Source organism: Melanaphis sacchari, unplaced genomic scaffold (assembly GCF_002803265.2).
Source record: "Melanaphis sacchari strain LSU unplaced genomic scaffold, SCAv2.0 Contig41_pilon_pilon, whole genome shotgun sequence".
NCBI classification, from domain to species: Eukaryota; Metazoa; Arthropoda; class Insecta; order Hemiptera; family Aphididae; genus Melanaphis; species Melanaphis sacchari.
Genome location: NW_020271269.1, coordinates 1,433,493 through 1,458,351, shown reverse-complemented (window position 1 = coordinate 1,458,351; position 24,859 = coordinate 1,433,493). Strand labels below are relative to the sequence as shown.

The 24,859-nt window shown below is 31.8% G+C and overlaps 1 protein-coding gene across 1 annotated transcript in view; it reads right to left on the bottom strand.

The window, feature by feature from the left end:
• LOC112597436 (neuronal PAS domain-containing protein 4A) overlaps positions 1 to 24,859 on the bottom strand; it is a 131,486-nt gene that overhangs the window by 15,496 nt on the left and 91,131 nt on the right. Inside the window, exons 5-8 of the mRNA XM_025343481.1 lie at positions 11,669 to 11,854; positions 10,940 to 11,124; positions 7,832 to 7,938; positions 7,268 to 7,424 (exon numbers count right to left, since the gene is read on the bottom strand). Coding sequence (XP_025199266.1) covers positions 7,268 to 7,424; positions 7,832 to 7,938; positions 10,940 to 11,124; positions 11,669 to 11,854 — 635 coding nt within the window. The remainder of the gene's footprint in view (positions 1 to 7,267; positions 7,425 to 7,831; positions 7,939 to 10,939; positions 11,125 to 11,668; positions 11,855 to 24,859) is intronic.

The following is a 24,859-nucleotide window of genomic DNA, read 5'->3' as shown; positions in this document are numbered from 1 at the left end:
CACATGATACCAATTAGATCTAGTTTACTATTAGACGATTCCCCCAAAGTTGAAAATCAAAGCATTTCTACTGCTCCAAAGAGTGATTATAAACAACAACAAAATTAACACACACACACATCATTGTAGAGTTGCCTGTACTTATAATACAATATTACAATAATATTTCACGTTCCTTCTTACAGTACTTTATAGTATAAACATTATAAACTATAAAATTTCAGCACAATGTAATGTCCGGGGTGTTTTGGATTTTAGACGGCGACCATGTGACTTTTCTCCACGTAAACCGTCACGTTTCTACAACAACAGCGTGGAGACTTGGGCCCACGTGTACTTTGGCGCACACATCGCTTGTACATAATAATAATTTATTTCGCCCAAGGTAGTATTATAAAAGTTGTTGACTTGTTTTATATAAAAGAACAATAATTTTGGCCTTATTATGCCTAATATTATAATAACACATAATACTATATCACGCTTCGTTTTTGCAAAACGTCCGAGCACATTATACTTTATATACGGTGTACCCATATTATAATAATAATATCATCATAATGCCCAAGTCGTACATTATAATAATTTTAGTCCGTTGTAGAATTTCGTGTCACAAAACCATATAGCATCACTCACGCGTATTATATATTTTTATGTTACGTTTAAACTACGCGATTATTACTGCGACCACCCGAGTAACATCGTCATGCGTAGGTGTCCATTATAACATATAATACGAATTATATAATACTTAGTATGTCCAGGCATGATCCTCGCGAATTTTCCACTCGTTCTCACGATTTTGATATCGTTGTTACTCGTATGCGAGTATATTCTAGGTATATTATTCCTACAATACTGCAAAGACGTTTGTTTTTTCTACATTTTTGACACATACACGCGCGGTACACGATGTATATTCCGCGAACCGTTAGTTTTTCCTACTCGTGTTTTAGACCAGCGCATCGATTTTCCCACGAACGATACGGGGGAAATTAATGATATTAACCGGGTATAGGTGTACAGAAGTATATTGTAGGCAATGTAGGTATACATTTAAGGGTGGAGTAAGAAAAAAAATTGAGGCCAGAAAAATAAATTTTCATTCGATATTTTCATCTCTTGAATAGAAACTTTGTTTTATTTATGTGTGCAATGAATTCTGTATTTAAATGTTAATAGGTAAATAAAAAATATAAAAATTCATTACATAGTTATGTATTTTATTGATAAAAATATTTAAAAAAAAACTTTAAATCTAAAATCTAAAATAGGCAACCAAAATTTAATAATCTTAAAATGTTTTTACAAATATGCAGTATATTTTAATAAAATGATTGGTTTTAAATGATAAATCATTATGGCCAGAGATATTTTCAGTATTCGTTAAAAGTTTAGGTAAATTTCGTTTGCGATAATATGAAACTAATTTCATACATTGTTTTCCTTTTAGCATCAATAACTTTTTACTTTTCTCTCTCTCTCTTTCAGCATCATCTTTCCTTTTTTTCTTATTACTCATTTCGAGGAAACCCGGAAAATATTTTATATTAAAATGAATATAATATTTAAAAACAAAACTTTTTAAAATTTATGGAATATAAACGTAATATAAAGGTACTCTACTAGTCCATCACTTTGCATTCTGTTAAATATTTTGATGACAAAAAATGGCAAAATATAGGTATATTTAATGAGACAGTTGCTAGGCGATAAGGTATTATTATATTGTAGAGGTTCAGTAAAAGTTATAAAAATAGTAGTGTATACCATGGGCGTCCCTAGGGGAGAGCGAGATACGGAACTTTCCCCCTAGAATTTTAAATTTGTTTCATAATTATAATAATTTAATGTAATAATGATGAAACATAATAATTTTCTATAAATAAAATGTATAAAAAAATCTCCATTTATTTTTAAATTAATTCCTCCCCCCAAGAAAGATGTCTGGGGATGCCTATGGTGTATACTCTACTAATGTAGGTATATTGTAAATACTATACATATGGGTTACGGTTAATTCATATCAAATAGCCATCGTTTATCAGAATTCAAAATAATATAATAAAAAGGATTATTAATTAAATTGTCACTATGATTTCGTTTTCATGTATAGATAATTGATAAATATACTTCTCACATTATTTTACATTATTTTCATACTTTTTTTTTTATCTTTACTTCAGGTTAACGAGCCATTTAGCTTCTAGGCCACCAGGATTTTTCACGGTATTCTAGTGAACCACTCCGCCTCTTTATATATTGGTCATTGACAATAATACGTACATCATTCGTATACCATCCAGACTAGACGGGCTTTGAGATTGACAAACTCATTCATGGTAGAGTTTAATTTATTAATATAACCCAATAACTTGAACTTATTTGTTAATTTAATTTTGATTTTTGGAGTAATATTTGTACGTATATCTAGTAGATATATCTTTTGAAAGTAAATGCCACATGTGACCGCTACGGTGCTATTAAAGCTTTAAAAACAAAATTTAAGATAAAAATTATCTGATATTGACATTTTTTCGTACTTGATATGCTACACTGGATCAGATAGAACGTAAAGTATGGTTTATTCATAAACCATATCTAACCCTTGGCATATACGTATACGTATAAGTATTTTAATTTGATGTAGTAATATATCTTCTATAATATAATAACCGTCGCGTCATTCCAATGTCCGTTTTCATTAAACATGTTACACTTTATAATGTTGCACTCTGTACAGAGTACACACCATTACACACACACACATACTTATAAAAGGTTTCCGTACACGGATTCTGGTGCAAGTGATACGGCTCGTAAGACTATACGCCTATGTCACAGGACATAATACAGTGCGTATTTTATTTATGTACATAATATAATAATATATGCCCATATATGCGAGTGTGCGTTATAGTTTTCCATGCGGTCGGTTATCATTTGCAGTGTTCCATTTGATCGTATCGGTTTGTATAATATTATAAGCTGTTAAACGTGTCGTCTCTTATTCTAGCACAGGTTCGAGTACCTATTTATACCTATATATATATAATGTGGTATAAACATATACGAACGGCTTTCAGATCATTAAATTTTGCAATATTTTATATACTCCACATAGGTCGCTACGAAAATCGTTTATATCTACGTTATAATAATATAATATTTAATACACGCGTGTATTAAATTGAATATTAAAGCGTTTTTCGTTCGGTTGGTACGGTCATGATTCATGCGGTTCATGAATATCGATATTAATACATCAGTTATCTAAATATAATTTTATATCCATTAATTTTTTATAACTTTTTATTATTTAACCATATATTACACCATTATACTGTAGAAAATAAAACGGGTAAATACTTAACTGATTTAATTACGTTTTATATTACATATTATCTATAATTTATAATATCATTATGTGTCTATTTATTTTCTTTAAAGAAATGATTTATTTTATTATTATTGCCACATGAAATAATTACAAATTATATGTTAAATATCTTATTTAATTTTGATCGTAAAATGTGTTTTTAATTAAATATAGGTTTCTATATTATATACCTTTCTATTTATCTAAACACAATTTTACATTAAAATATCAAGAACTAGCCACTTTGATTTAAACCGAGATTTATTAAACGCATTATATCTTAATTATGTTATTGCAAATCTTTAATGGTCGTACCTACTATACTAATTGAAAATTGTTGTTTTTATTTTCAAGAAATTCTAAGTGCCAAAACATGTTTTTCAAAAATTATATAATTCTTTTTCATAAAAATTTTACCCAAGTTTCTGAACTATATTAACATATTTTTACTCGACATTTGTGATTTAGTGATGTTTATTTTTTATACTTTTTTTCATTAAAATAAATACAAGTATCTTAACGTTTTATTTTTATGTGGAATATCTAAATAGATATACTCGTATATATTTTAATCTGTCTTACTGTTTAAGCACTAAGAAATAAATAAATAATGTTTATATATAATTATTAGCATCATGTTAGACTTTATTGTAATATTATAATAATATAATTTATTCATTTGCCAAAATCAAAATAAGCATTGAACTGTATTAAATATCAAATATTTATGGTATTAATACTTAACTACATGGTTTAATTTGATCGATAAGTTGAGATTAAACGAATTAAGCCAATCCTATTTTTACAAACAAGACGTCAATATAAATTCCCTTGGTGATTTGACATTAATAATACGAACACGTGATAATATAGTGACTCTAATCACTCCATATAATGATATGTGTTTATAGTCCTCTGGGTATTAAATCGTTAATTGTATTTATGTACACGTATAAAACAAACTTGATCGGAATAACTAAAATGTTAAAAACGAGAAATTGTGGTAAAACTACGCATAGTAAAAGACATTTTAGTATTTTTATATACAATATGTGATGCTAACTGATTGAATAATTTGTCAAAAACTATAATAGCCATAAAAAAAAAAAATCGCCAATCGATAGACGTTGAGTAAAATACATTAAAACATTATGTGTACTATTTACGTAATACTATTATAATATCATATTTATCGAAACGTCATCTGCGACTACGGTAGCTGCGAGCGTGTCGTAAAAATATAAATGATGTTAACACGACTTTTGGTCGGTATTCACGTGGGTTCTTCGTTTGAAATTTCGGAAATGACTATACATTTTCCAACAGCGGATTGTAAGTAACCGTGTGGTCTCGGAAGCCTATATATGTTTCAACGCAACAACAGTGGTTACAGTTATAACTTATGACGACCGATAACTATGGCGACGACGGCGATTTCTACTCGCTTCCGTATGGTATGGCGCATAGGTAGTTATTATTAGTGCCAGTAATTTGTCAACAGTATTGTACGTATAATAATATATAATATGTATTATATTATATAAATGTTTAGGTGGAAGCTGCGACCGCTCCTCTGCGGCGACTCGTTAACTTTATTACTGGCCATTAAAGTCTACAGGTTTTTATTTTTCTCGTTCACTTACTATCCCCCTCGATCCCTCCCCATCACTAGTGTATTCTCGTATAAACGTTGTTACTATTATTATTCTGTTCCACACATACGATTTTTATTTTTCACGTCTTTTAATATTATCACGTCATAAAACACGCGCCGGACGTATATATTTTATTTTTTTTCTCTTTGCAAACCGCAAATCGATACCAATAAACTCATATCATAATATAAGTGTACTGCGCGCAACGTGTCTTATTGACACGTGTTTAAACGCCACTCGGGTTTCGCGCGCGTGGAGACACGATCGTTTTTTTTTTCTAAAAGTATTTACATGTTTCAATAAATTTCCGGAACCGCTAGTATATGTGCTCTGTCAAACGTTCTGGACGCTCGTTATTATAATATAACGCGTTGTCATTTATTTTATAACGCTGCACGTACCTACGCGCTATGTACTCATTGCTAACACGCACTGCACAGTATAAATATTGTTGTCGAGTGAAAAAAAAAAATGGTTTAACGTCTCAGCTGCGACCGCGGTCGATCCTAATGGCACTATCCGTCCGTCTGTCTGACGGGATTGTGGTAACACTATTATATTTTCATACCACGGTCGCAGTTCGTTTATAGGTATAATAAGTACAACATCGCGTACTCAGAATACAGCGGCTTTCAGACAACATGCGCGTGTAATACGCCTATATTATATTATATTATATACAACTATAATATAGACTCTGCGATGGGAAAATTGTATTCGTATGTAAACGGCACACAGACACATATATTTCATATTGAACGAAACGTGTTTGAACGCGTTTGAAATCTCGTCCAGCGAATAAATCTATAATAATACCTCTTACATATTATATATATGTATAATATTATATAATAAGAAATATATATAATACAACAGCAATTTTAATTTAATAGTTGGTTCAATGATATATGATATATATTATAACATATAGGTCTTCTGATTTACACGATGATTTAACGGAGGTGTAAACACCATTTACGCAATGGTTTGGAAACATAGAAGATTCATTACGCTAATTTTTCGTCGAGATTTATAAACATCAATTTTATTTTAGACTTTTTTATCGAATCCTTGGAATTTGAAATTCTTTAGAAAAACGTTATTATTAAATAATTTTATTAAAGTTAGGTTTATAAATTTACTTATACATAATGTTGGCAATTGATTCAACAACAACAAAAAAAAAAAAAAAATATCAATATCAATCGCGATGAAATAACGATAAGTACTAATAATAAGTTATAGAATATTATTAATGTCTATTAAATATTATTATCAAAACTTATTCATATACTCATTTATAAATGAGTATGAGGTATAAGATTTTGGTATTAAAATGAGAATTATCCTTTTTATCTTTAAATTATTTAGTGGATAATTAAATAACATTAAAATCAAATTTGAACGAATAGTTTTTGAGTTTTTTTGTACACAAGTGTAATAGATTAAAGATAATAAGTTTGGAAAAGATTAGGACCTTAGTGACTAAAAAATAAAAGTAACTTATATTACTTTTATCTATCAAGCTCTTATAAAATATGTCCAAGTATAATAGAATAAATACTATAGATTCAATATTACATTTATTTTATACTTTTGTAAAACTATTTTTAAAAACTTTGATTTTCAAAGTAAACATTTTAATAATCGATAAAAAAATATATTCTTTCAAATTATATGTTAAAATGTTAGATACATCTAAATTTTCAAAAAGAATTATGTTCGAATTAATTTAATAATTTAAAGCAAAAAAGGTATGTTTTCTACGGAAAAACAAAAACTTGTATCATTGTTTTGTAGACATTTTTAGGTACCACCTACGAAAAATCTCAGAAATTTGAAAATATATGGCGTTTATGTACATAGAAAAAATTTTAAAAACCGGATTTTGAATGACTGCAGTAATGAAGAAAACAGGGATGAGCATGCTTGATGAATCACCTTATATAATATAATATTACTTATTAGTAACCGATTTTCCACGTTTAAATATAACGAGCTAAGAGGCTTTTTTACACGCGTCAAACATCACGCTAACAAAACGAAGTACGGACAACCAATATAAAATATTGAATCTCGTACAAAAATAATAATAATAACTAAGAGAAAAACGCATGTATACAGGAGGTGCCACTTTAACTGAATAGAAATAATAATGGCAGAACAACAATAATAGTAATAATAATAATATAATAACAACAAATAAATTACGTCGACATATTATTCTACTTACGTAAGTACTTGATTTGTGCTGACGATGACTGGCTGTTGGCTGTTTTCCATGTTGTCTTTGACCTGTAACACGCAGTGTATCCAAAGCCAGTCCCCTGTGGCCCTCTTCTGTACCCTGGCCAGCAGTATGCAAGAACGATCCTGTTCCGATTGTGTAACTGCGTACAAATACAACCGACAATAATTATTGTTATTACGTGTATTTCAAAATATAATAATATGTAGTATACCTATAATATATACACATATATACATATTATACATATATATATATATACGAGTTGTACACTACTATACTGTTTTATTTTCTCTTAAACAACCGTAATATATATATATGTACTATTATGTGTGGAGATATAAATATATATACACGTCGCGTACATATATCACGGGTGGGCGATAAAAATTTGTTTTTATTCATATTATCATATAATATAATACATATCACTTTTGGTTTCGGGGCGGCTGCCTTCGGCTCTGCGTATTTGTAAACGGTGTATAATGAATGCTTGCATATATATGTACGTGTTATAAAACTGACGTGTATAATGTATAATATACTCACTCAGCCTGTGTTTGCTCTGAGCTTCGCGCATGCACTCCCAATGCAACAATTGATACCAAGAGACGCCCTGCAGCTCTGAACGAGAAAACCCCAAATGAAATTCTCCTCTGAAAAAAAAAACAATTAACGATGAAAAACTTCTTTTTTTTTTCGGTGCCACAACGCGCCTGAAAAACCAATGGAATCCGAATGCGTTTTTATCGATTTCCTTGCGCGGTTATAATGTAATATGCACTTAAACAAATTATTATTGTTCATATATATAAGTACCTACACCGCGACTAAGACGGGTCGAATAGTAATGTTCAACGGTTATATTATCGACTGCAGTATATAATATAGCGTAATATAATGTTTTGGAATTCTAAAAAACACCGCAGTATATATACTTCATGTAATCGGGAATATTATGGTTTTCGATTACGATTTCGATTGAATTTCGAAGACGGTCCTATTTCCTCCTACTCCTCCCCCGCGCTCGCGGTGGCCGTAGTAGATATCTCGCATAGACACACATACATATTTATTTTATATGCTTGTAATACATTATAGTTACAAGAACAAGAATTTGTAGGCGTCGCGAGCGCGAGTTTGTGATCGATAGCGAGATTTGTTTTTAGATCATAATATTATATTATGTACCTATAATATTCTCACCGTTACAAATCATAACTCGATCCGCGCCGAGAAAGTCGTGTGTATCCGATTCTGGTGTAATTTCATTTTGTAGGCACGCGAGGCGTGGGTGGAGGGGGTGCTCGGCTCAGGACGTTTCGCAACAATCGAAAACGCCGTTCGGTAATATCCTCGCGGCCAGAAAATAACACGTCCCGCAGTGAGTAATATATATAACCCTTACCCGCCCTCAGCAGCCGCAGCACATCCATAATAAGTAACGCGCGGTACGTGTCGGCTACGATGGACACATACACACACGTGCTCACACGATATCTTGTTCTGGTCGTAATTCATTCATTATTCGTGGCCTGTTCAAATGAGATTATTCAAACGCGTATGTATAATATTATATGCTATACCAATATTTTAATAACTGTAACAATGCGATGACGTCGTATATATCGTCCACCGACACACAACACCCAGACTAATTGCAGGAAACGGTCACCGCCCGGTTCGGAAGCACGATATCGCATTCAACGAAACAATAATTCGAAATATTATAATTTATATTTATACGAGCACGCGTAGTACACATCGGATTCACGAGTATCGATTATAATATTCTACATAGGGCGCTATTAATGCTCGCCCGTCAATAATTCCTGCTGATGTATCTACCTGCTTCCTAAAAGGCAAAAAACTATATAGCTTTAAGGTTAATACCTTAAAAAATCAGTAGTTCAAACTTTGAAATATTTATACGTAAATTAACTCAATAAATCGAGTGAACGGTCAAGTGAAGCAAATGCTTATGACGATTTTAGATTAATTGTTTTTCGAGTTCGATTATTAATTTATACGATATACGTACTCATATTATGGATCTTTCACGGAACAATATCTAAAGCACGATATTATACGTAGAAAAACAGTTGTAATTATTGATAGAGGAACACACACCGAGCTGAAATATTTTGTACGTGCAGAATGTCGTGTATATGGCGACCGCGGGAGACAAACGACGAGACAATCTTCGCGTTACGAGCTTTTCCACGTTCATGGTATATGTAACTACCTACCATTCATGTAACATTATATACGCGTATACAATATCGAATGGTCTATACAGAAGCTAAGACCGATGACGTGTGAATGGGTCGGGTCGCGTATGCAAGTACATAGGTATTACACAACGGTCATCGAGCTCGCGCGGCATTCCTTTGAGACGCGGAAATCGATTCCGGTAATCGGAAAGACGGACTCATACGTATATCGATCGATTCGAGGTAGGCCTTTCGTGGCGGACACATTTGCAGCAACGAAGTCTGCGACAAACGACCCACCGACCGACCACACATGCCATATAATTGCAATTGAATGTATATTATTATTATTATAGTATGTTTATACGTACATTTACGTAATGTATCGCGCCACCAAAAGGTACCTATATTATTATCATTATTATTTCCTAGAAGACAGCGTGTATTATCCGGTGCAGTTGGGCTTCGCGTGATTAATGGCGAATACGAAGTATATAATATACAAAATAATACGGTGTATATATTATAATATAATAATATAATAGCGTGTACGCGCGACGAAAGCTTGTATTGCCGACCGCTTTGCAGGTATTCATCGGCCGACCTCGCCCACGCGACGGGGACACCCGACAAATCGTTCGCCCGTTGCACCAATTCCGCTCCACGCAACACAACAGCTATACAAAACTGTTATTAATCACCCGTTTTGCCGTTCCCAGTTTTAATATGACATACATCCAACGCGGAGGCAATAAATACGTACTCGTTTCTTTATTATTAATATTATTATTATTTTCTTCTGATAGAGGTAGAGGTATACTTCTATCACCCGACAACCGGTCTCGCCGCCGCCGCCGACAACGTCCAATGATATATATATTTTGGTAGTTAATTTGTTCCCGCGCGCGGTTTGTCGTGTCTGGTATATATATTATTTTCGATAATTGTTTTTTAACGAGGTAATTGGTGAAATGCACACGTGCGCGAATATAGTGCCTACCTACCAGTATATATTATAATATAATATTTAAGTGATGGTGATGATTTGTTGCCCGAATCGTAAGCATTTTAATTGGCGCCCCCGAAACCGGAGTTAGATACGAAACGTAATTTTTATTTATTATTATTATTATTATTATGTGCATGAATAATTCAGAGCACGTTATACAAACAGAGCGCAGCCGGTACACCGGAGCAGCAACAACGCATTTATTTAATAATATTTTATAGGTTTAAACTTTAACAATGACAACGACGATGTTTAAGGTAAATCGATTAAAAACGAAAATCGCGTTGGTCTTGTTTCGAATGCATAACATGTGCCTCGGTCACCGTTGATCACGTGCCGTAAACGACTATAGTAATATGAGCGACGGCGGTGCGGTGCGGCTGGTCGGCAAATCGAAACAATGCCCCCCTTAATGGTATTTAAGTGTTAACATACATTTTGTCTACGTGTATGAACTTCATGTCCATCGAATGGATGGCTGTGAACACTGTGGTGGAACCCTGGACCACAGCCTCCCTGGTCTCGGGCATCGCCACCGGGCTGCAAGTGGCTAGGAAAACTGGTTCATTTCTGCTACACAGCGGCAGATAGGAGAGGTAGTGGCCCTGTACTAAAACCACCTGGCGAACAAACGATTATAATTACTCTATGGTACAGAATTATATAACTTGTGTATAGTTGTATGATTATAATATTATTATGAGGGGTCAAAGTGTTAATTTTTGTTTTTGGAATATTAAATATTGCGTTTGAATCGGCGAGTCAAAACGGGTTCATTTTTTAGAGTACAAAACATGTTCAAACCAGTTTTTAATTTTTTAAATTCAATTGGATATAAACCTGGTCGCGTGCCTGTTATGACTTTCCGATTAGTAAACGCACTGCTATCAGATTAACCTTTGAAAATAGTTGAACCGTTCTTTATCAGGACGAATGTTATTACTATGAGACGGCGTATTGGATAAACGTGTGTACATTAATATAGTTGTTATTTGATTAACAATTACACTTATTTATGATTTTAAAAATCGAAAAATATTATTTTGATAAGATAAATACTAATATATAAACCCTCATATGAATAATAACCAATAAAAAAAAAAAATTGAACACGTCATATAATTATGTTATTATAATAACTACATAGGATATAGTTTTTATTACTTTTTGATCGCCGAATCGCATTTGCCTTCGAGCGTTTCTGGAAACGTTCATCCGGCACAAGAACATGCGCTTGCATCCTTGATCCTCGGCAGACGTTTGACTTCTGGATAATTCGGTTTGTACAGCCTGATGATCTTGTTTGTCGATCATGTCGTACACACTGTCGCCGTGTATGAGGAGATCCTCCTGCAGGAATGAACATATGATAATATTATTAACAATATCGATGTAAAATAATAATATAAATATAAACAAACGCTTAAATTCCGTTATGATAATATCATACCTATCACTGCAAATGGACACCGCGGGAGAGCAGGTGATTTCGAATATATCGAATGCCTACGAGCGCTCTATGATATACGGGCGCGGAGAGTATATACTAGGTATATAATATATACCTAATATTTAATATTTGAAAAAAAAAAGAAGTTTTTTCTTCTTCTCGTCCTACGTGCTATATGAAATCAACGCCCATAATGTTTTAATCGTTACATAAATCTTAATAGCCTATCCGACGGAACGAGGAGGAGGACTGCTGTGGTATAATATTAATACGGCTGAGGAAACGTCCCCGGGGTCGTCGTCGTCTTCGTCCCCGCGTAGCCACACGTCTGTATCGTCACCGTGGACTAAATAAAAACTTATAAACTCATAACTAATATTTTTGGACACATAATGAATCATCATAATATTACTTACATGAACCTAAACCTCACGTAGGGTCATGCCCTGGCTGTAATTGAGACCGACCAATGGTTTCGCCGATTTCCGTGTGTTATAATATTATAAATTATGAACTAATACAAAAAGTATCCTATTGTTCAAAGTCTTGCTAGCTAATTTTACTCGTATCTCAGCTTAATGATATAAATACGTAAGTAAATTATTACTCTTCACTTTAATTAAATACTTATTTAATATTTACATCATTAACAATAGACAATATAAGTAAAAGTAGGTATTATAATGAGGATCATGTAAAAATAAAAAATAATTATGCACTATAAAATCGAATAAAAGGCATTTAAAATTGTAATTAATGTGATGAAATACTTGAAAAATAGACTGAAAATTTACAACAACTAAGAATCAAGGTTTAAAAATATTTTGCAATGAATTTACGTAATAAATGTAATTACTGTATGGTAACAACAATATAATCGTATTTATTCAGTACACATTTATATACAGGTAGCTTGTAATAAATATTTAAAAGTTGAGAAAATTGCTATAAAAAAAATATTAAAATTTACCTAAAATAGATATAGTAACTCAAAATTATGTATTTTGTAATATACATTTTGAAAATTGTTGCTATCCTAAAATCTAAATTAAACGTTGCTCTAGTGATTATAGTAATAATATCAATTGAATTTTAGAATTTGTACATACTCTTACGAGCTCATGTGGTTAGAGATTTCAAGTTGAGTATATTATGTAATAATTAATTATACCTATATAACACATTAACACGTATAAGTATGCGTTTGTATTTATATATTATACATAATGAATAGGTATAGTACTTGTTAGTATCTACTTTTAGTTATAAAAAGTAACATAAACAAATTAATAGTAATTTATTTTAAGTCAGCGAAAAAATAAATAGTCTTATATAGTTATATCAACCAAATGTACCAAATTTTAGAAAACGTATATCTCTAAAAAATCGTGTTAAATTGGATCGTCGTGAGATTTATAAATAGCAATCCAGTGAATAACTGAAATTAAAAATATAATATTTTTTATGTTGGTGTTCACAACCATCTTCGGTTTATCACTTAAAATACGAAACACAATTTTTTAGATTCAATGGGTGTTGTGATGGGAAGGGGGACCACACCACTGCTCCAAGTTGACCGATCGGTGCTCAGACCTACCGCCGCACCTACATACAATACCTCGTGGTATATAACATTTATATACATAGGTACATGATAGGTAGGAATAGTAATTTCCCGCGAATGACAATGACGCATTGCGAAGTGATAAATCAACGTGGCCTATAACGACGACTTCGACGACGATCGCGATGGAGGAAGAGAGATAAAGCAAAATATGATCGTACCAAATCCGAAAAGATAAACTGTAGTTATAAACACACCGTTTTGTCCGATCAATTGAAAACGTTGTTCGCGCGTGTTATCTATATATGTAAGCTTATATTTATTTTATGGGTACAGGCGGAAGTGTAAAAACCATTAACCGATCGGTTCTTATTTGCCTTATTGTACACGGCTACCGAACAGCCGAGTTACACGCATGGTTCATATATTATTATTATTATTATTATTATTAAATAGGTATCTACCCGCCTGTTATCGCAACACCTATTTTTTTTTTTATAAAAATATGCTGTAACGAGCATCTTACCTATATAATATTGCATTATACCTACTACGGTTAGTAGTCAGTTGCATTTTTTTACTGGTTTTATTTATTTATATTTTTTCGCATCCAGCGTCTCTTCGCATTCTAATAAACCTGTATAATATAATTCCACGTGCGAACTTTAGTACACCGCAGTGAAAGTCTACACGTGCGAATATATAAATGTATGTGTGTGTAGGTACAGGTATGGCGGGTAAATCGCGTCGTATAATAGTATATATTATTATAATGGCGTTTAGCGATATAAATTGTGTATAATATTATTATATGTTATATACACGGATAAAAACACACAACTTTACAGATATCGAACAAAAAAAAAAAAACGTTTTGCAAGCAGCGGGCGGTAATCCAGTCATAAAAACACTTATCTCGCGGCAATTGGAGAAGAAAAAATGATAATATATACGACGTGTATCTATACGGAAAATTACGATGTCACCGCGGCAGCGAGCAACGGTTTTTTTATTCTCTCCATAAATTACATTTCCGTCGATTTAAGTATGCGCGCGTACCAGCTATATATGTATAATAATGAATATGTAGTGCACAGTGTGTGATTACTTTGGGATGGCGAGGAGGTGTTCACAATTAATTTATGGGTTTCGACGATTGTGTATTGTTTTTATTTGGCATAAGTTACAATTATAATAAAATAACTCGAACCGACGATAATCTCAAAATCACAGATACCTACGGCTGTTAATTAGTGAGTATTATGAAATAGCTGTATGTTGCAATTTGAAGTGTAAAAATACAAAACACATTAGCTACCCACGTTATTATAATACATGTATCGCGGATACTCGTATTTAAATCATGCATGTGTATTGATATCACCGAAAGGATTATAATACTTTAATAACACGATTTTTCGCACTATAAATATCGCTTTAATATTAGGTGTATATAATATCAGCTATTGTTTGTGCTATAAATTAAACAACTTGTATCGGTCTCCCCGCGGGCGCTCTTCGTAAACGTTGTCGTATCGCGCATACACACTAAATATAAATACCATTGTGCAGCGGGTAATTTAAGTAGAGATTATAATATTATTTTACCTATACCGAGTTGTGTACCTACTATATTATAGTATTATTGCAATGTACTTACACGTCATGACTGTAAGATGATCGCTGTAACGCTTGTTTCAAACGATCGCAACCGATCTGCTATGAGTCCGACGAAATATGTATACGGACACACGTGGTGATATTCAGATATTATCATAATATTACACTATAAAATGTAAGTACCTTCTACTATAATATACATTCAAAGTCGAACGGCAGTCGTACCGCGAGTATTCGAATAAATACAACGAAGGACAGATAATTATAATAATATGAACCGATATCAGTAACGATCATGTAGGACATGATGTAAGAGGCTCCGCCATGAAAAAGGATTTCCATATTTCCATTTTCATTAGATCTTACTGGACCATAACCCGAAACCACGCGATGACATTTCTCTATTTGATTTGCGCATTAGGTATGTTTAAATAAAACATAATATATTATTAATTATTATTATGCGTCGTGTGATAAGTTGTTATTATCATCATACGAGTATACTTTTGAACATTGACAATATAAGTATTCGTTATCAACATTAAATAAGTACATAATATTATTAAATATTAGGTAATAACATAGTTTACGCGATACCGCCATTTGTCGTTTGAAATACGAATATAATCGCAATGCCGAAAACACAAGAATACAAAGTGATTTACTAAGCACGCTCAACTCCATATTTTCCTTTAATAAAACATTTATTCAAATTTGAATTTAGGATTTTCAAGTATTTTTATTTTTAAATTCTTAAGAGGTTTTGTACTACTCAAAAAGTGTCATTTACCACTTCTTTTTTTTCAAACGCGTGAGGATTGTTCTTTTTTTTTATTGTACCTACATTATTAATTAATGGATGATTTTTTTTTTTAAGACCGTGATAAACTTGAAAAGTTTTGTTCAAAATTCAAACGAGTATTTTCCTAGTTATTTATCTCATAAGTTTTTTTTTTTAAGTAGTTCAAGAAATCTTAAAAATTTGAAATATAATATCTAAATATATTTAAAAATTTCAAAAATCAAATTTTAAATAACTATATTTTTAAAGAAAAGAAGGTGATGATCATGCTTCGTGAATCATCTTGTATAGTTATTATTATATTATGTAAGTACAAAAATGCAGACAGATATGTTTGTGTCATTAGTAGTCCTGCGGTAGGCTAACATTTTCGAGTTTATGTGTGTGTATCGCATTTAATGAACCTCAGTAATATAATAAAACGAAAAAAACATGCGACTTTGTCGCGGTGGAACAGAAGAAAAAAATTTATCAATTTATATGGAAATGTGCGATACCGAATAAGGACAAATGAGTTGCGTGGGTCGGTACAACTGTTTTTTTTTTTTATATAGAACTATATGCGCGCGAACGACTGTAATGATGATGGTGCTTGGTGATGTGTACCCCTACAATGTGATTGTGGCCTACTAGTGTGACAACGCGTGTCAGCAAATTTTGTTTTTGAATAAAAATAAATTGTATTGTTACACAATCGAATTTGAGAATTCTGGAAACTGAATGTAGTGAAATACATAAAACAGTACTTTAATTGGACATTGGCCCAGACGAGAAAAGATATAATCACCGAAATAAAACAATTATATCTTATTTTGTTTTGTTTTTTACTTAAGTATATACTACAAAAAATATTGTCATATTTACTCTAAATATAGTTAACTTGTAGGATATTTAACATTTATACTACTTATACGAGTATTTGCATATATCAAGTTATTACTGGTTACAATTATTTTGACACGTTTCTCTCGTGGGAACTGTATTCCATTAGCAAAAATATGTTACAACTAATGTACGAATCGCGGTATCATAAATCAACCCATAAAATATTATAAAATCTGAACATGTCGTCAGTTAGAAAAATCCACAAATTTAAGCCGAGAATATTTTTATATATTTAAGTAGAGAATCTTGAACTGCTGCATCTAGATATATTATTATATCTAAACACTCATCTCGACTGATGGTGCACTAGTTCTTGGCGTTTTTTAGCGAATGAAATACACGTATATAATATTTTTTATTAATATTTTTAATCTTAAAATTATTATCGCCGTGTATGTGTCGTTTACCGTGTTTAAACACAAGTTTAACTGTTCGCGGTGGCGTTCAAAACGTAATTTGTGTATATTGAAGTCGAACCAGATTCAAACAAGAATTTTCGTTTTCGCGCATAAACAGTTACAAAAAGGTCTTGTGCTCAGTATGAACACGTTACACGCATACGACTAGTTTTAATTTACGCACGTACAGTATCGGTTCCAAAAGCACAGGTTTACGATGCCCTTAATGTATACAACGTTTTCGCGCGTTAAATTGGCTGGTAGTTTATAATAATATGCATATATATATATATTATATAAAAAAGGAGAGGGGTTGTCTTCACATAATCATGGTAAGAACGTGCCCGGCGCGACTGTTGGAAAAACGGCGTTTATCTCGATGGGAAATCTCTAGTTTCTCATGATCTGGTTACTTTATTTATTTTTTTTTTTTGTTTTATTTTTATATTTTTTTTTACCCGTGTATCTACATACGGGTACCTACCTATTTACCTTTTTTTTTCGCGGCCGACTCGTATTTGTACCTTGTCGTTGTCTCGTCGATCTCTATCTGATGAGGAGCTTTTTCAATCCCCCCTCCACAGCTCGTCTAACCGGAGGCTAGACGGCTTAATTAACCTCATTAGTGGATTTATGTATGGATATTGAACAATATAGGGAAATAGCCGTGGTGAAGATCGGTTGAACAACGCTTTCTGATAAATTCTGAAGAGAAAAAAAATACATAGTAGAGGAAAAGAAGAAGAATAAAAATAAGAGGAAAAAAAATAATAATAATAATAAGATGAAAAAAAATAAACCAGTAGGAGGCGAACAATGCACAGTGCATATAGGTACATTGCTCGTATGGGTTCATTTGCCAAAGGAAGCCACGACGCGAATTCATCTTCGCATTAGTGATATATGCTGCACTGAATGCAGATTTTTTTTCCGTAAGGTAAAAAAATGTACTCGATTGTTTTCTATTGTTTGAATATTTATCAAAGTTTACTTGAACTCGCGGGTTACATATTATATGCGTCTAGTCTGCTGTATTATATAGTATTGTTTGTGTTATATATTGTATAGTGTTATTTAATACGTACGAGAACGTTATCAGAACAAGTCAATGAAAAACGGTCTCGACATTATCCTATAACCGAGTTAACAATGTAATAATAAATTGTGTAAATGTACCTACCTATCTTCGAATAACTATTTTTGATATTCCACACGTGTAAAAAAATATAATATCATGTTATAATATATGCGGAAAAATTCTTATTTTTCAAATTTCCCGACTAATGTATTAGTATTCAATACCGTTGATGTATCAATTTATAAGGGAACGAATAAAAGACTATCATTATTATTACATTAATTATAGAATGATGGAATAACATTATGGTTTGTTTTATAGAATAATAAATAAATAAATAACTATTTTATAGTAATTTAAAATGTTATAGAACAGTTTAACATAATGCTGATAACTCGTATAGGGTTAGATATACATTATACATACGTTATACAATATTATGTTGTAATGTGCATCCACATAAAAGCTTAAAAAATATTATTACATATTATTTATTTTTATTGATGAGGAAAATTTAACAAACAATAACCATGTTTATTTGCGAGTGCGTCTAATTCAAAACATCGAGGAAACCTGTTTCCGCTCTTCAATGAACATACATCTAATTATGATTAGTTATTCACCATATAAATAATAATATTATGTTACCATGGTCACAGCTATTGTATAAATATATAGGTAATGTGTATATTTTGAATTCGTGATTATAATAAATAAACATATTATTATTACTATATACTGTAAAAACATCCGAATAAAACCGGACTTAAAAAGCTTTCTTTAGGAGGAATACGGCACTCGACAAACTCCTCCTCCGCTATTTATAACGATCATTTGCCGCTGATGTCAGTAATAATAATAGTAATAAAAATAGCAATAATAATAAAAATAATGGCAATGTAATAATAATAATAATAATAATATTTTAATAACTAAACCAGTTTCGATGTTAATTTTTACGATAAACGATCAATTAGAAGAAAACGAAATAATAATAATGATTTTCGACCACCACAAACGAGGAAACTGATGAAGCAAGTTTTTCGAAACGAACAAGTGTAAGATCATCATCGACAAAGCCGTCTGCTCGTACAAAACAATATAATATTTATAACCTTTGACTGCAACGGGAATTCGTCTTGTTAGCGTCTGATCACGTACTTGCGCACCAAAGTACCGCGTTTACATAGACACACACACACATTCACATATTCATGTGTATACAGAGTGATCATTTAATGTAAAACATTCATTATTTTAAAATGCACTAGTGGTTTTGAAAATATTTCTTCTACATACCTATTTAAATTATAAATATTAAATATTTAAAGTTTATATGAGCGGATTAAAATTTTTTGAATACTCCTGATTCTATGTTAACGATTTAAATTTTAAAATTAAAAATTGATACATCGAAAATACGAAATTCTCTAAAAAATATTCTGTTTTGAAATAAAATAAAAAAAAATAAAAATGCGTATTGTCATGTAAATTAAAAAGCATAATTTTATTATAAAAATTTTGTTTTGTAATGTCTTAAAGCCATGTGAAAGAAATATTTTTAAAAATGTTAGTTTTTTCTAAAATAATGAGTATCTTACACTAAATGGATTACTCGGTATAATATTATAATCTAAATTGATAATACGACTGTAGTATTGTAGCGGGTTAGATACAGGTACATAAGTAGGTACATCCAAACCTAACTTATGCCTACGCTCTGCCGACAAAGGACGTCGCGTACCGGAACCGTAGTTCTTGTTTAGGTATACTTACTACGGTGTGACTGTCCACGTAAAACGGTAATTCGTATTCTTCACTGGTAGTTGTAGTATACCTAGTATGACAGTTCGGCCTGAATAATTGTGTTATGTGCCTATTTACTGAAATTTGCAACCACGTTTTATTTCAGAAAATCGCTGACGTCATGTAGACTATCTACTTATTAACGACTTCGAGATAGTGACAAAAATTCGCCTATAGCATCGTTGTTTTAGTGGTCGTCCATTATAACCATAAATAGTATATAAGTATTAAATTAAATGTGTTCAACTCAAAATTAAAATAGTTGAACACAAGTTAGTTATGGTTTGTAAAACGAAGGTAAAATACACGTATAAATACATTCAGTAAACGTAATAATTCTCATTGCTTTAGAAAACATTTACATCTATAAAAATATTTCTTTTATATAATTCTAAGTCACTACAAAACGAGTAATGGCCAAACAATTTATGGGATATAGGTCAAATAATTTTTTTTGCTTCAAAATTTGTATGAATTACTAAATAGTTCTAATTTAATTTCCACCAGTTTTATATAGGTAGGTATCTACATCGTAATATTCAGATAACACTATATGTATACGATGTACACCGGTTTTATAGAAGTACAATACAACGAAGTCTCTTTAGAAGATCATTCGCATTGCCTGGCCCTTGCGGAAAAAACGAAATATTTCGAAAAGAGATAAGATAAAATAGTCAATTAATGTTGAGTAGTTTGTTTACAGATTTATATGAGCACAAAACAACTATACAATAAAATTATTAAATATTTTATATATTCAAGCATAAACATTCTCATAAAAATATTTTTACGTATCAATGGATACAGTCGAGTTAATTTGATATGTTAGCAGATAATTGCTTGCTCGTAATGAAAGATAAAAAGTTAAAAGAAGTGCGCGGACGTTTGTTATATGAGTATACGCATTATGTAAATTATAAGTATGATTATATTATAATATTATATAATATTTAATATATTATAGTAGGTATCTACATTTATGGATTCGATCTTATTACGATATATTCTATTGTGATTTAGTCGTAATGTATGTACATATGATATGTATAATTCTATATTATGCATCTATATATCATGGCATGCGGGGAGATAGCGGGGAAGTGAAAGGACTCTTCTAATCCATAGAGTTCGCGGGAAGGATACAATATTTTTGCGCCATTGAGAACGCTGCGGCGGTCCTTGTAGGAGAAGTAAAAAATGCACATTAAAAAAAGAAAGATGGCTGTACATCGATAAGGGGCGCACACTGTATAATATAACGTACGCGTTATATACATATATTGTTAAGCGACGATTTATGGGTAGGAAATCAATAAATGTCGTTAATCGACCGTTGCGCCAATGTTTAGTTTCAATAGCGACGCATGTATACACATAGGTATAATATATTATATATATATATATATATATATAAGGAATAACGTCGCGCCGGCCTAATGAACCTTATCAGATGGCAGTACTCTTTTCCTATAGCCGACGAAACTTTGACCGCGTTCGGCTTTCGCCGTATCTCACAAAACGTCGTCATGTAATACAAAAATGTACGAAATCGTCGAACTAAGCGTTAAAGTCTTTTACTTTCTAATCGAAAAGAATTACAACCGTTAAAGACCGAACAATATATTGTTATTATAAGAATGAAATGGACGAAATGCTAATATTATTGCGTTAGTCATATCGACCAACACTGTGTTATATAGATATATATATATATACAATACGGTCAATGACATATTTACGAGACGCGATTCGATCGATCAGTTGCCGCGGTAGGCATTATGATATTTATATAGCAAGCAAATGTCATAATAAAATACGACGCTAATTCGTTCACCAAACAACATGACGTTATAACGTCGTAAAAAGCATTCGGGCACTACTCGTATGTATAGATCTAATGGTTGAACCGTTTTCGGTAGGTATGTGAAGTATTTATTTATTTATGTAGTTTATTATTATTATTATTTTGTACGGTTTTTATTTATAGGACTGTCGTGTTTTTTTTTCCATCAGTAATACTTTTTTTTTGATTAATTATATTTTTGAAATATTTTATTGCAATAGAGGTCCACACAAATTGTTGATTTTCATGGAGTACATTTGAATAAGCATAAAGCTTAAATTATCTAATTAAATGATTAATTATGCAGAATGTGGGCGGGTATTTACGAGGACGAACATGATTGAACACCCTGTATACATAATTTGCAGTACATAATATACATACGCTCGTTGTATTTATCCGTAAATACCATAAGGTGTCCATACTGCCTGATATATAATCAATAACTTAAACGCACGTATATATACACTCGCATATATATGTCTGTGTTAAATACATAATAGTACGCAATTTGCTTGCAATTTTTAGCTGAATAACTGTTCGCCCTTGGCATGATCTAAGAAAACACTATAGATATTTTACATGCATCATTGGAACATATATGTACAATGTACATATATAATATACGCAGCGTGACCTACAAATGCGAAATATTGGTCGTTAAACAAATTATTTTTTAGTGCCGTTTTAAATGTAGATCATGCAAGATAATAGAGTTTATTATCATTTAATAGAATAAAATTACGTTATATTTATGACACATAAAACGTTCACAGCGTAGCTCACCACCGTATAATATGATTTAGACATGTACATAATCTATCTATCTAAATCTCATCATACGAATTACCATTCAAACGAATTTTTGCAATTAAAACATATTATATACCTATTTTCTTATCGAGAATCTAATAATGTAAAATATTAATTGAATATAACCTATTATGCGTTAGGAAACATTTAATATACTAAAAAATAGGGTACGCGTAGTAAATCAAAATAGCATGATAAATTGTGCGTCAATAAGTCTCGACGAAATGTGGAAAAATATGCGTAGAAAAACGGGTCAATTACATTATAATTTTAAATACATTTTTGAAGATCACTACAGCGGTTGCATTCCTTGGTTGAAGACGTTATCATGGTGGAAAGAAAATAACAACTACAACTGTGATGACGAAACAGAACGCTTGTAGTTTCTAGTTGATGTGTTATCGAATCACCAAAAGGAAGCACACGCTACGCAGCATTGCACCTATCATGTCCATGGACGTTGTGGGATGCGTATACATGTGACTATGAAGTCGATAATATTATATTATCGAAGTCGATCGTGCCAGTGCGCGTTACCGGATTTTCTCGTTAAGTAGGTGTGTGTGTATGAGGTGCGATAACAAGAGGGCGGCGTTAAGCCCCTCGGAAACATTCAGATGGATTAATAACGATAAAATAAAAAATACGGCGTCGTAGTTGTATATTATATAGGTATTGTGTCTGCTATTAAAACATAATATTTTTCTAGATTCGTTTTTGTATATTATAATATATTGTATACCTATTGCACGTGCTCACACATTTTTCCACATAATTCATAATATACACACTGATAATCATATATAGGTACTTGTATACAGTACACGCGTATAGTCGATTTATTCTACGCGTTTATATTATATGTACTTTTATGTACGTATTTTACATACGAATACGCCATTTTTCGTGCCATTACACACACACATTTTCATAAAACAATGTAATTATACACAATTCACACTTTTGCTCCTCCTATGCCACATTGAACATCATTGTTTCGGATTTGAAACAAATTTCATAATGGAGTTAATGATAATATACGTGTACAAGCGCACTATAAGACACTGGTCAAGGGCCGTGCCGATTTTATCTCGTTCAAAGGAATTTTTATGACAAATTTATAGGTAGGTAAATTATATATAAATAAAAAAAAATACGCACGTGCGTATTTATATTATCATATTATTATTATATCTGTAGGCGATTCGGTCGATCGGCGCGTGCGGTTTACGGTAGGATCGAAGAGTAGGCCGAATGCACGTGTAGGAGTGAACGGAAAATACGCTACATGTTTTTCGGTTGCCTTCGGATTAATATCATCTAAGTAGTGCCCAATCAATGTTTAGTGGTTTTTCATATAGGCTTCAAAGAAGCAAAAAATAAAATAAAAACGAATTAACTTTCACCAACCTAATAAGATTTTGACGTTCGATATTATTATGCTAATTGAAAATTTTAACAATATCTCACTATATTATGTTGTGCCCATAATATACGATGTATTATGGCATATTATGCGTATATGTATACCGCCGCTGTATCATTGATACTCTCCCCGCGCAACATCAAAATCGCTGTAAGTTTTATGTGTTCTAATAGTGTACGTTGCTGTACTTCCCGCGGTAAGCCACATATTTATTGACCATTGATATTCAATCTCAGTTAGGACTCGCATCCGTTATTATATTATAACTATTCGAAACCCAATGGCAGTTTTTTTTCGCGTAGGTGGTCATTTAAAACCGAGTTACATGGTGCACCGGGTCTTAATAGTATACGTACATAACAGTAAAATGAAATCAAATTTTCACGGATTCTGTTCTAAAGACCTGCAATGTTATAAATCTGAAAAGCAATATTAATAGAGACCGAAGATTTGAATTTGTAGCACAACCCGTAAAGAAATTAAATAGATATTAAAAAATTATTATTATTTACATACCCTAACGATTTATACCATGATTTTCTAGTTGATAATTATAACTATACGCATAATAATCAATCGAGTTTACATTTCGTTATTTAGGTATACGTATAATAGAATGTAACTGCCAAAATCAAAACATATTATGTGTATATACTACATTCATAGA